The 12,298-nt window shown below is 39.8% G+C and overlaps 1 protein-coding gene across 6 annotated transcripts in view; it reads right to left on the reverse strand.

Moving 5' to 3' along the window:
• DLG1 (discs large MAGUK scaffold protein 1) overlaps positions 1 to 12,298 on the reverse strand; it is a 140,380-nt gene that overhangs the window by 80,665 nt on the left and 47,417 nt on the right. For all 6 annotated transcript variants that reach the window (XM_084212497.1, XM_084212496.1, XM_084212495.1 and 3 more), the window contains exon 4: positions 7,885 to 8,049. In XM_084212497.1, the coding sequence (XP_084068623.1) occupies positions 7,885 to 8,049 (165 nt within the window). The remainder of the gene's footprint in view (positions 1 to 7,884; positions 8,050 to 12,298) is intronic.

Consider the following 12,298-nt stretch of genomic DNA (forward strand, 5'->3'; position numbering starts at 1 on the left):
CAAGAGTTTAAAATCAGTAACCTATCAAGAACTTGGGCAATGAATTTTAATTAAAGACTGCGTAAAAGCTCCTCTTAAGTGTGACCACCCAAGTATGATACTAGTCTAAAAATAAGTATGCCTGAGAGTATCTTCAAGTTTTTCTTTATGATTCCCAGTATTCTAGGTTTGTTCCTAACACCAGAAGCACTGACTTTCTGCTGAAGATGGCAAAGCTTTACAAAGTTCTTTATTTAGAAAAAAGTAACAGACTGCAACCTTTTCACAATCATAACCCAACTTGCAAATTACACATCAACTGATCTTCGATTTCCAAATGGAAACAGTATCTTCATCTTCAAGTTAACCTCCCCTACCTGCTCTGACTGGAGCGGGACAAGAAAATCAATTGGGGCAAAGAGGCATTAAAAATTACTTTGACTGTTGGCTAACCCTGAACCCACACGGTTTAAGTCAGAAAGACCACTAGCCTTCCTGAGAACAGGAAAACTCTCCCAACCAAGAGAGGAGGCTGGTTTAACAGCAGCTCCACATGCTCTAAAAGACTTCTGGGGAAGCACTTGAGAAAACAGAACGGATTGGAGAGAAGACACAGCAGAAGATAAAGAGGAGGGAACCTATCAATATTATCAGCACAAGATTTGGGTTCACATGGAAAGGAGATTGTTAGCATTGAAGGAAGGATGTGTTAACATGCACATTTATATAACAGCTATTTCCATACAGCTTAATGGGAAGGAGTTAAATAAAGGTGCTTGTTTGCAGTTGAAGAAACAAACATGTATGCTGTGATACCTTGGTTGGTATAGCTACAAACCAAAGGACTACCAGCAGTTGAAAGATTATTTCAAAGTCAGAGGCTGACTGTAGATCACTGTGCTTACAGGCTATAAAACAACTATTACCTGCTAATCTGTAGTTCTGAATATAAATCGTAATTTCTGAACTAACCATTCCCTAGTCATTTTTATCATTTCAGAGACTCAGCATTACTGACTGCAGTTTCATTGGTATCTCCTGAGTCAACTCTTTACCAAATGGAGGGGTCAAACTAGTTCATTCTTCATTCCACAGCAGCTGCCCTCTATCTCTGACCATTCTTGTTGTTCTTCTTCGAGTATCTAAATTTGCCTTCTTAATCAAGATAATGAATGGTGGAGATTTCTGGAGTGATAAGATAATGCAGTTTTATTCCCATTTGCTTCGCTGATTATTCCTTGTATTCCATTTGCCTTTTTGACTGTAAATTGAGTACTGAGATGATTATTCCATTAATCTGTTATAACCCTGAGCTCTTATTCCTCTTAGATGATGCAATGAGAACACAGATTCTTATGGATCCTTCTGGTAACCTCCATCCATGATTACCGATCTTCCTCCTTACCCTTTTCTTTCATTCCGTTGTTGGTTTGGTTTTGGTGGAGAATTTTTGTTTGCTTTGGTTTTTTTTAACAAGTAAATCCCAAAATATATATTTTATTTTTTTTTTAATCTCATGACAGCTTCAGTTTCTCCATAATCTTTTTTTGAGTACGTCCATTGTGTGTATCTAAGGAAACCTAGAAACCTACATCAACAAGATGATCTTTAAGCACATGCTTTAAGGGATTTGTGCAGCAGAAATTCTCTTTGCAATGTAGTCCTTGCTTTCTCATCTCTCATTTCACCACATGCTCATTGATTCTGCTCTTCCAAACAGTTTCACCATGTTTTGGCAGTACAGAAATGAGAGCGAATTCCAATTTCTCCTCTCCCTCCTGGAAGTTATTTTAAGAACAAGTACCACCTTGCCATATCTCATTGCTGTGATACCACAGTCAGGGTAAGTGGGCTATTACACAGCACTGCAGCACTAATAGATAAGCAGTTTCAAATCAAGGTTAATTTAAACCCATTAAGCTTAAATACCATTAGGTCCTGGAAATACTTTTCCAAAGATGACTAAACGTGTGAAAAAAGCAGGCATACACCGAGTGGGCACAAGATATTTATTTCACAGACAGCGCATGTAGTCAGCAGAACTGCTGTGCTAGGATTACCAAACCTGCCTCAGCAAAGGTTTGGGTACTGCTGACACACTATTAGACATTTTTTTTGAAACTGTGTGTCCACTTCACAAAGCTCAGAATATGGGGAACAAAACCACAAGCTGCTGCTTCTAAGCAAGAGGAAAGGAAGGCTGAAGGACATCCTTCTCACCCTACAGGCACTCAGCACTAGGTCAGATAAAACACCCAACTAACCTACTGCCTCTGTCAGCAGTGAACTGTGAAGGTGTAGAGTGATCCTTCCCTGCTCAATTACACCACCACAAGCTCCAACTGAGGTTCACAGAGCCAAAGAAGGTAAACTCTGTCTTGCTGCTTTTATTCTAATAAAAGACTACTTGCACTCTAACGCAAACTGAGCCTGAGTATTTTCTCCCAGATCTGACACTGCAAGGGGTAAGCAGAGATAAAGCCCAGGGGCGCTGGCACTGGGCACAGCTACTGCCTCAAGGGCATTCTCTGGGTGCTCACCTGGGCAAAAACATTCCTTTGGTTAGAATTTGGGGGTAAAACTTCAATCTTTTATTCATGCGGAAGAGCATTTCACCTCAGTTTGAAGCATTTCATTGTTCAGAGACAGGAAAACAGTAACTCATTTGCATTTAATGTCATAATATTATGAAGTCATAGTTTTATCCACTGACATAAGTTAATGTAACCACAAAAGAGTCCTCCATGTGCTTTAGATGGAAAAACAACATTAATGCACATGTTCCCTTTGGTAAAGGGAAGTGGGATTTTTACTGCATCACCTGAAGCACAAGTGCTGCAGCAGAATAAAACAGCCCCAGCCAGACTGACAGGTCTGTGCAGGAGGTAGATCAGGCAGCCAGCAATGGGAAGGCTGATCCCTGCACTGCCTGTGCCCAGCACCCCCTGCACAGGGATGACCATTCCTGAGAGCATGTGAGGACAGCAAAGTGGCCAACTGTGCTGCATGAAATACGGACAAGAGTCCACGATTATGGAACTACAAGTTAAAGAGTTCCTTCACCAACCCAAACCTACTTCTCACAATTCCTAGAGTGTTCTGCTACTCCACTGATGATTGCACAAAGCTGTTCTAGATACCAAATATTCAACAAGTAGAATGTCTTTAGCTCCTTACAGATGCACAATTCAGTCCATATTTAAAATTTTCATGTATAGCATGAATAAGCAATTTTAGGCCCCTCACTAGACTAAAGCCAGTACAATGCTCCAACTAAAACATTTCTGTTCAGCTGTCCCTATCTGTGACACATGAAAGGAAAAAACCAGGTGCAGGCATTTTCCTCATTCCCTTGGAAGATTGGAGCTATGGCAAAAATCTCCAGAGGTCAATCACTGAAAAAGATTTGATTAAAGGAAGAAGAACTGCAGAAACTTTTCTCAACCAGTAAGTCTAGCTTCCTGTTACCACATGCAGCCACATGGTAATTTTACTCATAAACCTATCAACTACTTTGAAAAGTTTTTAAGAACTTGTGCAAATTGCAAATGGCAATTATGGATAGAATAGAAATGCATTGAATACTACAATATTAAGAACTTACTTCAGAGCAAGATAAAGGTTCATCATGCTGGTCATGGTATATCTTTTCAGTACAAGATATATTTAGTAGCTTACAAATTATTACATGTTTCCTTTAGAGCTTCTGCATTAACAGTGAAATATTAGCCCCAAATACCAACACACAATACACAAACATATTACAGAAGTATATGGAAGCCCCAATCAGGTTCGACACTTAAATACTGAATTACCATGCTACATCATATATATGAGATAAATAATCTGTCGTGCCCAGGTTGCTCTAAATAAAGATTACTGGGGGTTTTGGTTTGGTTTTTTTGTTTGTTTGTTTGGCCTTTTTTTTTTTGGTGTGTGTTTTTGGTTTTTGGGGTTTTTTGTCTTATTGTCCCGTGACCCACTATTTTGCAGCCCTGTAATAACGTTATTCAAAGCTTTTTTCCTTGATAGAAAACTTTAGCTTCCACTCCACATTTAAAAGCCCGCTTGGTGCCATACCATGCCTGTGCCAGCTCTCCCCGGCGCGGAGCTGTTCAGTAACAGCGCGTTTGAGCTCCGAACCGCTCCCCCCGAGCTCGGAGCCCCGGCCCGCCCGCAGCACAGCCCGGTGCAGCAGCGCCGCCTCGCGGCCGCTCTGCAGAGCACACAGTCCGCAACTCGGCCCTCCCATGGAACCCCGCGCTCCCTGGGGCAATGGGGGAACCCCGCACTGAGGAAATCCTGGACCAGCTGCCGACCTACCTGAACGTATTCTTCAAAAACTTTGGGACTGATTTTTTGTGAAGGATTTGAAGTTTGACCGTTTTCACTCACGATTCTCTACCATTAAATACTTTTTAAAAGCTGTTTCACAGCATTAGCGTTCCATTTCACGCAGTACTAGAGAACAGAGGACACACAATCTCCCGGGCCAAGTTCACTTCTTTGTTACTTGACATACAGGAAGTGAACATTTCTTCTTAAACTGACAAAGCTCCACTCTAACAAGACAAGACCTGTAAGCCTCACTTAAACTTTAAATCAGTACAGCTAGTCTCTCTTATTTTATACTTATTGCAAACATGCAAGTTTTTAACCCAATCTGAATCTGAGGTAGCCCATTCCCCTGTCAAGAAGATAAACCACCTTCATTTACTATAGTACTTAATATTTGATAAATAGCAATCATATACTCATCATCTAAAAACTTGCGATACATATTTGTATTTTTGGTCATTGAAAAGTACTCTTTGAAATAGCATCCACCTGTTGAAGCAAATGATAAAAGCTGTTTTAATTCCTAGAGTATTTGAAAGCTTCTCTCAAGAACAAAATTCTGTTCTTTTATATAATTGCTCCATACTGCAGAGACCTTGCTACAACAGGAGGTATTCCTCAAACTCCAATTCTACTGGCCTCTACAGCATTGCTTATAAATCAAGATATAATCATAAAACCACTGACTTCTTCAAACTACTAACTCTGTATTTGAAATTTTAAGTGGATTTAATATTAATATTTAAAACAAAAAACAAACTCCTCTCATTACTTTATTCATGTCATAAACACAACATTCTCTATTATGTTTAGTTTCCTTAATCAATGAACTATTCAAGAAAGCTGATTGAGCTCCTGTGTATCAGCCAAGACCTGGTCCTTGCACAGTGCACCAAGCCAACCTACCAAATAAATCACACAAAGCACTCTTAAATCAGAGCTGTTGTTGCTAAATTGATCTTCAGCACAAGCTGTGCTAAAACTATGAACACCTGGCAGATCATCAGACCAAAAGCAGAGCTCACCAGCTATGCTAATAACACAACAGCAACCTTGGGTTTTTTCTTCAGGAGAGAAGCAAGCCAGCAGTCAATTAGCATCAGAATTCAGAATTACACAAAATGCTGGTAAAACAATTGAAACCTGGAACACCCACCCCATCTGTTTTCAGATGAACAAAGCTTTGAACAATTTCAATTTGCCATACATTGCTTTGAAATTAACAGAGAAGAGTTACCTGAAAATAATGGTAAAAAAATAAAATAAAAATGGTAATACAAACTGAGTGGTAATACTTATGGACATTCTTCCATACTGACGGATGATTTCCCAGCATTTACCAATGTGAGACACATACCAGCAATCCTCCTCAGAGACCTAAGACACAGAGTATTTTGAAAAGGCCTCACCATATTTTGTAACTATACTTAACTCAGCTTAATTCTATTTCCAAAATAGTTTTCCTTCTTGCAGACAGTTTTAGAGCTCCCCCTTTGCCTTTCTGATCCCCTTACGCTTTCTGAAAGGCAAGACTAACTGCACTAGGAATTAGGAAGAGCTTGTGAATAAACAGAGTTGACCTTAAGCCCCCAGAGAAAAAGGACTTTTATTTATTTCTAATGATTGCACACAAAAGGTGCCTCATTGCTTTCCCAACATCAGTAAATTCAGGGAATTAGACACTTAAAAGTGTGTTACTGTGTGTCTAACTTCATAAGCAAGAAAACTTTGAAGTTCTAGCCATTCCCAAAAATGAAAGCTTTGTCACATGAGTATTCTCAGAAGGCTCTTCAGAGGGCAATATAGCCCACTTCTAAAAGGTTATTCACTAGGGCTTAAAGAATTCAGCTTGCCTAGCTGAAGACTATGGAAAAATACTGAGAGTTCATTATGGAGATATAAGTAAAAACCACTGGTTCAACACCATCATATACATTTTAAAACTGTTAGAAAAGCTGGAAACCAATTAATAAATGCACTCACACACTACAACTGGCTCTTCTACAGAATCCTTACAAGTCAATGATAAACAGGTGATACATTCAACAAAATTTTTCTTCATAATTGAAAAAATGGAAATATAAGGTTCAAAACATTTTTTCTTAAAATATCATAGAATGGTTTGGGTTGGAAGGGGCCATAATGATCCTCTAGACCAAACTCCCTGCCACAGGCTCAAAGACCCTGCACTAGACCAGGCTGCTCAAAGCCCCATCCAATCTGACCTTGAACACTTCCAGGGATGGGGCAGCCACCCCTTCTCTGGGCAGCCTGTGCCAGGGCCTCACCACTCACAGGAATTTCTTATAATACCTAATCTAAATTGACCCTCTTTCAGTTTAAAGCCATTTCCCTCTTGTCCTACCACTACATGACCTTGCAAAAATTCCCTCTCCAGCTGTCTTGCAGCTGCTTTATGGGGCTCTAAGGTGTCCATGGAGCCTTCTGTTCTCCAGGATGAGCAGCCCCAACTCTCTCAGCCTATCTTCACAGGAGAGGTGCTCCAGCATTCTGATCATCTTTGTGCCCTCCTCTGGGCCTGCTCCAACAGGTCCATGTCCTTTTGTTAGGGACCCATCCCAGAGCTGGATGCAGCACTGTGGGTGGGGTCTCTGCAGAGCAGCACAGAGGGGCAGAATCCCCTCTGTCCCTCCCTCCCCTGCTGCCCACTCTGCTTTGGATGCAGCCCAGAACGTGTTTGGCTTTCTAGGTTATGAGTGCACATTGTTGGGTCATGTCCAGCCTCTCAACCAGCATCACCCCCAAGTCCTTCTCCCCAGGGCTGCTCTCCATGTAATAGTGTTTGTTCTTTGCAGCTACAAAGGACACTACAGCACACAAACAATTCATGCTAAAAGTACTAAGCTGTAAGCCTACTACAATGTAAGCCCGTCTCATCACTCTAAAGCACAAACATTCCCCAGTATCAAATAATTTCTCTACTTTCCCTCAAAACCAGGCATAAAGACTCATAGATGTTATAGAAAACAGCATTTAGTCTGATACACAAAAACACTGTGCTATTCAGAACATGACTGAGCTATATCTATGTACTAACACAGTAAATAAAACTGCCTGTTAATACCCCCTCCCAAACCTCACACTCAGCTTGTTTAAATCTTTAAATCTGTCTTCAAGTAACTGAAGCAATCTTGCAAATAATGATGCTGCATGCTGAAAAACTTGAGAGACATATATGGCCCTTGGCTTATTTCATATTGCACAGAGATCCTCAATTAAAATATCTACTAGAAACAAAGTCGGAATTGGCTCTACAGGTTTCTGACTGAAAATCCAAAATGAAACCGACAGCCCGAACTTCAGTGCCCCTCAAACCACATCCAAAATCTTCAGTTACCTTTAGCTGTTTTCTGGGCATTTTACTACCATGCATTTCTAGTTAGAATTTGTGGAACTAAGGCAATGCTTTAATGTATACTAAATAAATTTCACAATTGAGCAGGTCCATAAAAAACAGAAAGAGGTGTTCTGCATGCATTTTTTTGTCCCACCAAATTAAATCCCTGAGGAGCATACCAAAACAGTTCACTATTTAAAAATGCCTACCTTTACTGGTGAAATATGAGAATGGGAAACAAATCCATGGACATTCTCAATCTGAGACAGATTCTTCTCTGATACATGAACCAGCTCTGGACCTGTCACCTCATTGGCAATGTGTGGAGAGCTGTGCTCCTGTGGGGGTGTGTCTTCATCCTGATAGCGGTATTTCTGAAAAAAAAATTACAGGATAAGATCAGGCCACCCCAGAAATGAAAAAAGAATCCAGAAAACCTAAGACCGAAATAGTTGTTTTTCTGACCTTGCTGACTTCAAAGCAATAAAATCTATAAATAAAAAATTTAATTAGCATTGTTATTTTAAAACTGGTCCTATCAAAAAATGTTCCAGCCCTTTTAGTTCCACCTGGGATTACTAAAAAGGTACCTAAACCCCAGCAGGGTTTATTGTGTCCATAAAAAACATCCCAACATTTTTTAAGCACATGCACTTTCACACATTACTAGACTCCCAAGCACATGAATAGTTATTAATAGTTTATAGGGAAAGCAGGTCATATTATTAAAGGTACATAAAACCTTCTAAACACATACTCATTTTAATATTGAAAAAAGTTATTCCTGTTATTGAAGCATACTTCAGATAGAAGCTATTTCTGTTGGGTTTCTTTTAAACAAAATTCCAAGATCTACATACTACAGCTTAAGTCAAAAATAGACCTTTTCCTGGCAACTTTTTATATATCATAATCCAGTAGATAACTACAAGTAACCAACCTGTCTGTAAGCACAGGAACACTACACCAAGGCAGTATCTGACAAACAGTGCATAAATCCTAACCCTCTCAAGGGTTACATGCAGTATCTATTTCAGGGTACCACAAAGATCCACTCCTTTCACCAGAAACACCTACATTACAAAGTTAAAATATACAGGATAAACTACAAAGAAACTGCTTGAAATGATCTATCAGTTATCAGCTCCTTAACACATTCTTAAGCCAACTGTAAAGTAGAAGCAATTCAAGTGTATTTTCTCTAAAAATACTAATTAGCAGAGAAGCACAAGACCCACTTCTTCCAGCATAAGAAATAACTCCCAAGAAGAAAGCAAGAGCATTACGACTTCTGTTACCACAAGAACCCAACTCCAAAAACTTTCAGACCTTCTCCTCAGCCGGATGTACAAAAGGAGAGATGGTGAAGTCTGACAGTTAAGAAAAATTGCAATGGTAACTCAAAAAGCCCTAATTTTTCAAGTTTTTACCAGAGAGGATTTGTGAGATTATTAACTTAATAGCTCACTACTACCGGGAGATAAAAGTTCTTTTTCTTTCCTTTCCTTGCAGCAGTGAGATGCTGGATTGCTCAGCCTCAGACTGCTGCCATTCATCTTTTTTCTGAGATTGACTTGTTTTTCACTTATCAAAATGAAACCCTGAAAAGAGTTGACATTAGCTCTCTAGAGCAGCCATATTAAACACTAGAAACAGGGAAGAATAATAATTTAAACAAAGTGTTGGCCAAAAATACAAGGGTACGTTATCAGAGTATAAATTAGACCACATTGGCAATTAGAGAAAATAAACATTGAAGCTCCAAGAAGCAGAGAAAATGTCTTGCAGCATCAGACAATGCAGGACTTCAGTGAGCTTAAAGCAGCCTGCTCCACTGCTGAAGGCTGTACTTGGCTGTACTTGTGATCCAAAATATCCCTAGCAGACCTTGAGCTTTGATTTCTTTATGAAATACAGAAAAATTATTTGAAAGTGGATTTAGTTTCCAGATTATCTCAGACAAGGTCCTGTAAAAGCTAGATGTGGATCATTCCAGTTTTACTGTGGGGGCCAGGGCACACACAATATTCACGTAAAAACTCTGAACACAATGTCAAATAGTCACAGGTTAATCAAAGCTCATTTCCTTTAGAGAACAGTTAATATCTTTAGACAAAGCACAGAATTACCTTGCTTTTTTTCCTGAAACCAGACATATTTATTAGAAACAGGTACTTTAGTAGAAACAGATACTTGAACATGACTGAATGAAAACAGGCTTTAGATTTCACTAATATATATATTTTTACATTATGGAGTGTATCAGTGCTTATAATATAATAGTGCATATGAAGTTTTAAAAGATTGGTATTTCATTATTTTGATTAGAAATTATGTTGTGGTAAAGAACTCTCCCCTAAAAGCAGTGACAGAGCCCACAATTTTCTCAAAAAAATTTTTTGAAAGTGAACTGCTACTTAGATTTTGATGTAGTACTTGAGATGAACTTTACTATTTGATATGAAGTTGTTTAAGAAAAGAGTGCTGTGATGTCGTTGACAAGGTGGTGTTAAGTCATAGGTTGGACTTGGTGATCTCAAAAGTCTTTTCCAACCTTGTTGATTCTGCGATTCAGTGAAGTGCATGAAAACATAATATCCACACTACAACCTATCCTGAAAGGTACCATAGCCTTTCACAGAAACTACTTTTGAGTGAAGTGCTTTAAGTAAAGCAAACTGCTGTTTCTTGTACCAGCCAATTTTCCAGGAAGTGTTTCTACTGCTTTACTACAGAGCACCATCCCTGAACACAGTGCCTCTTGTCTGAGCAGCCCGTTCAAGTGAGCTGGCTGGTCAAAGAGCCACCACTCATCACTGCCCCTTCCCTTCCTCTCCAGCAGCTGCCAGCCCCTGAACGAGAGCTCAGTCAGCTGTTCCAGCCATGCCAAGGTTATTGTGCTGCTGCCTCCAAAGCCCTGTGCAAGTTCCCCTCCAGAGCCACGATTTCACAGCACAGCCCAGCTCTCTGCAAGGGCAGCCAGGCTCTGAAGAAGAACCCATTCACTTGCTCTTGGTCAGGCTGTACAATTTCATCTCCCTGGCCCTTGCTGGGAGCACACAGCTGACTTCAGAGAGTGAGCAAGCTCAGCAAGCTTATCCAGCAGAATGTTTTTCCCCCTCTTCCAGCAGTTACAAATTTTCTGTAGTTCCCTGAAGAGGCTCATGACAAGCTGAGGCACACAGCAGCGCTGGCATAACAGGAGAAAAGCAGGTAAAAAGTTAAGGCCAGCCCTGCTCCAGTGGTTAGAAGCAGGTCATTACTGTGCTCACAAGTAGGAGAATGCCATCCCAAATCCAGGCTCCAAAGAGACCTTCATTTACCAGAGCCAGCCGAGCAAGGGACTCATCAAACGAAAGAAAAAGGTGAGGCAAAGCATCTCTGAACTGGCAGAGTCTCAGCTGCACATCTCCCAGCACTCAGGTAGTGGCCAAGCAATTTACCTTCTTTTTAAGGAGCTTTATGGACTACTTTGCAATTTATAACCTTAATTTTAAGTCCAAAGCAACCAAGTGCTAAACATTTAACACATACTTCTGACAGAGACACTGCCCCAGAGGATTCTGTTGCATAATACAGGTGTGTCAAAATTAATTTAAAACATTTCTTCTCTGATGCAACATAGTTAACAGGATATCTTCAGGCTAAGTTATACCCTGAATAAGTTTTGAAATGTCACCAAACTCTATGGTCACTGGTGTAAACTACTGAAAAATCCATGTACATCCATTTCAAACTCCCTTCCTTCTCCAGACTTTAGTCCTTCCCATCCACCAGCCATACAACTCCCAAGTCACTGCTCCCTTCCAACAACAAAAGCAAAAAATCCAAGGAAAGCCCAGTCTGGCTTACAGTCTGGCCCTGGGTAAAAGTTTTCATTTTCACTGTACAGGTCCAACCATGGTTAGAAAGAGGTTAAGAATAAAAGAAGACTGGAATAAGTAAATCTAACAATTTGAATTTGAAGCTCAAAGGGCCAGACCCTTTCTGAGGCAGCATGATGAAACCAAGTAGTTTTAGATCATTTGCACACCATTCCCCAAGTTTAAATACTTGGTTCTTTTAATCATTTCTCCATTTTACCAGTTAAACTAAATCTGAAAGGACCCTTCCAAAGATCACTTCAGCAACTGAAGTTATTGTGAAGCACTGTTTGACATGCAACACTCCCACTCCTGCAAAAAATGACCTGGATGCAATGTCAAAAAGAAACAGGTAGAGAAGACTGAATAGCTACAGCTCTCACATCTCCCCAGCTTTCAGAGCTCTGTCACCATTCAGCAGAAAATAACTTCCAACAACTCCAATAACAAAAGCAACAATACAGAAAATTTTGCATATCTTGCAAAAACAAAACTAATCAAAAATGACTCATATATTAAAGATGCTAACACATTTTGTACAAGTCTTTCCTGTAGTCTAGTGCTAAACTAGAAACTAGTGCTTAGAAAAATAATAGTGCCTTCCACACAAAGGAAAAAAAGGAGACAAAAATAAAGGGATGCTCCACTATTGCAGAACTGAAATCAACTTGAAAACTTCTTATTTTTGAAAAAAAAGAAGGCTGTGAAAGCCAAATAAAATCTCATTGCAGGTAAACAGCAATTCAGACTGATAAGTTAA

This window comes from Fringilla coelebs (assembly GCF_963513975.1).
Source record: "Fringilla coelebs genome assembly, chromosome: 10".
In the NCBI taxonomy this organism is placed as follows: Eukaryota; Metazoa; Chordata; class Aves; order Passeriformes; family Fringillidae; genus Fringilla; species Fringilla coelebs.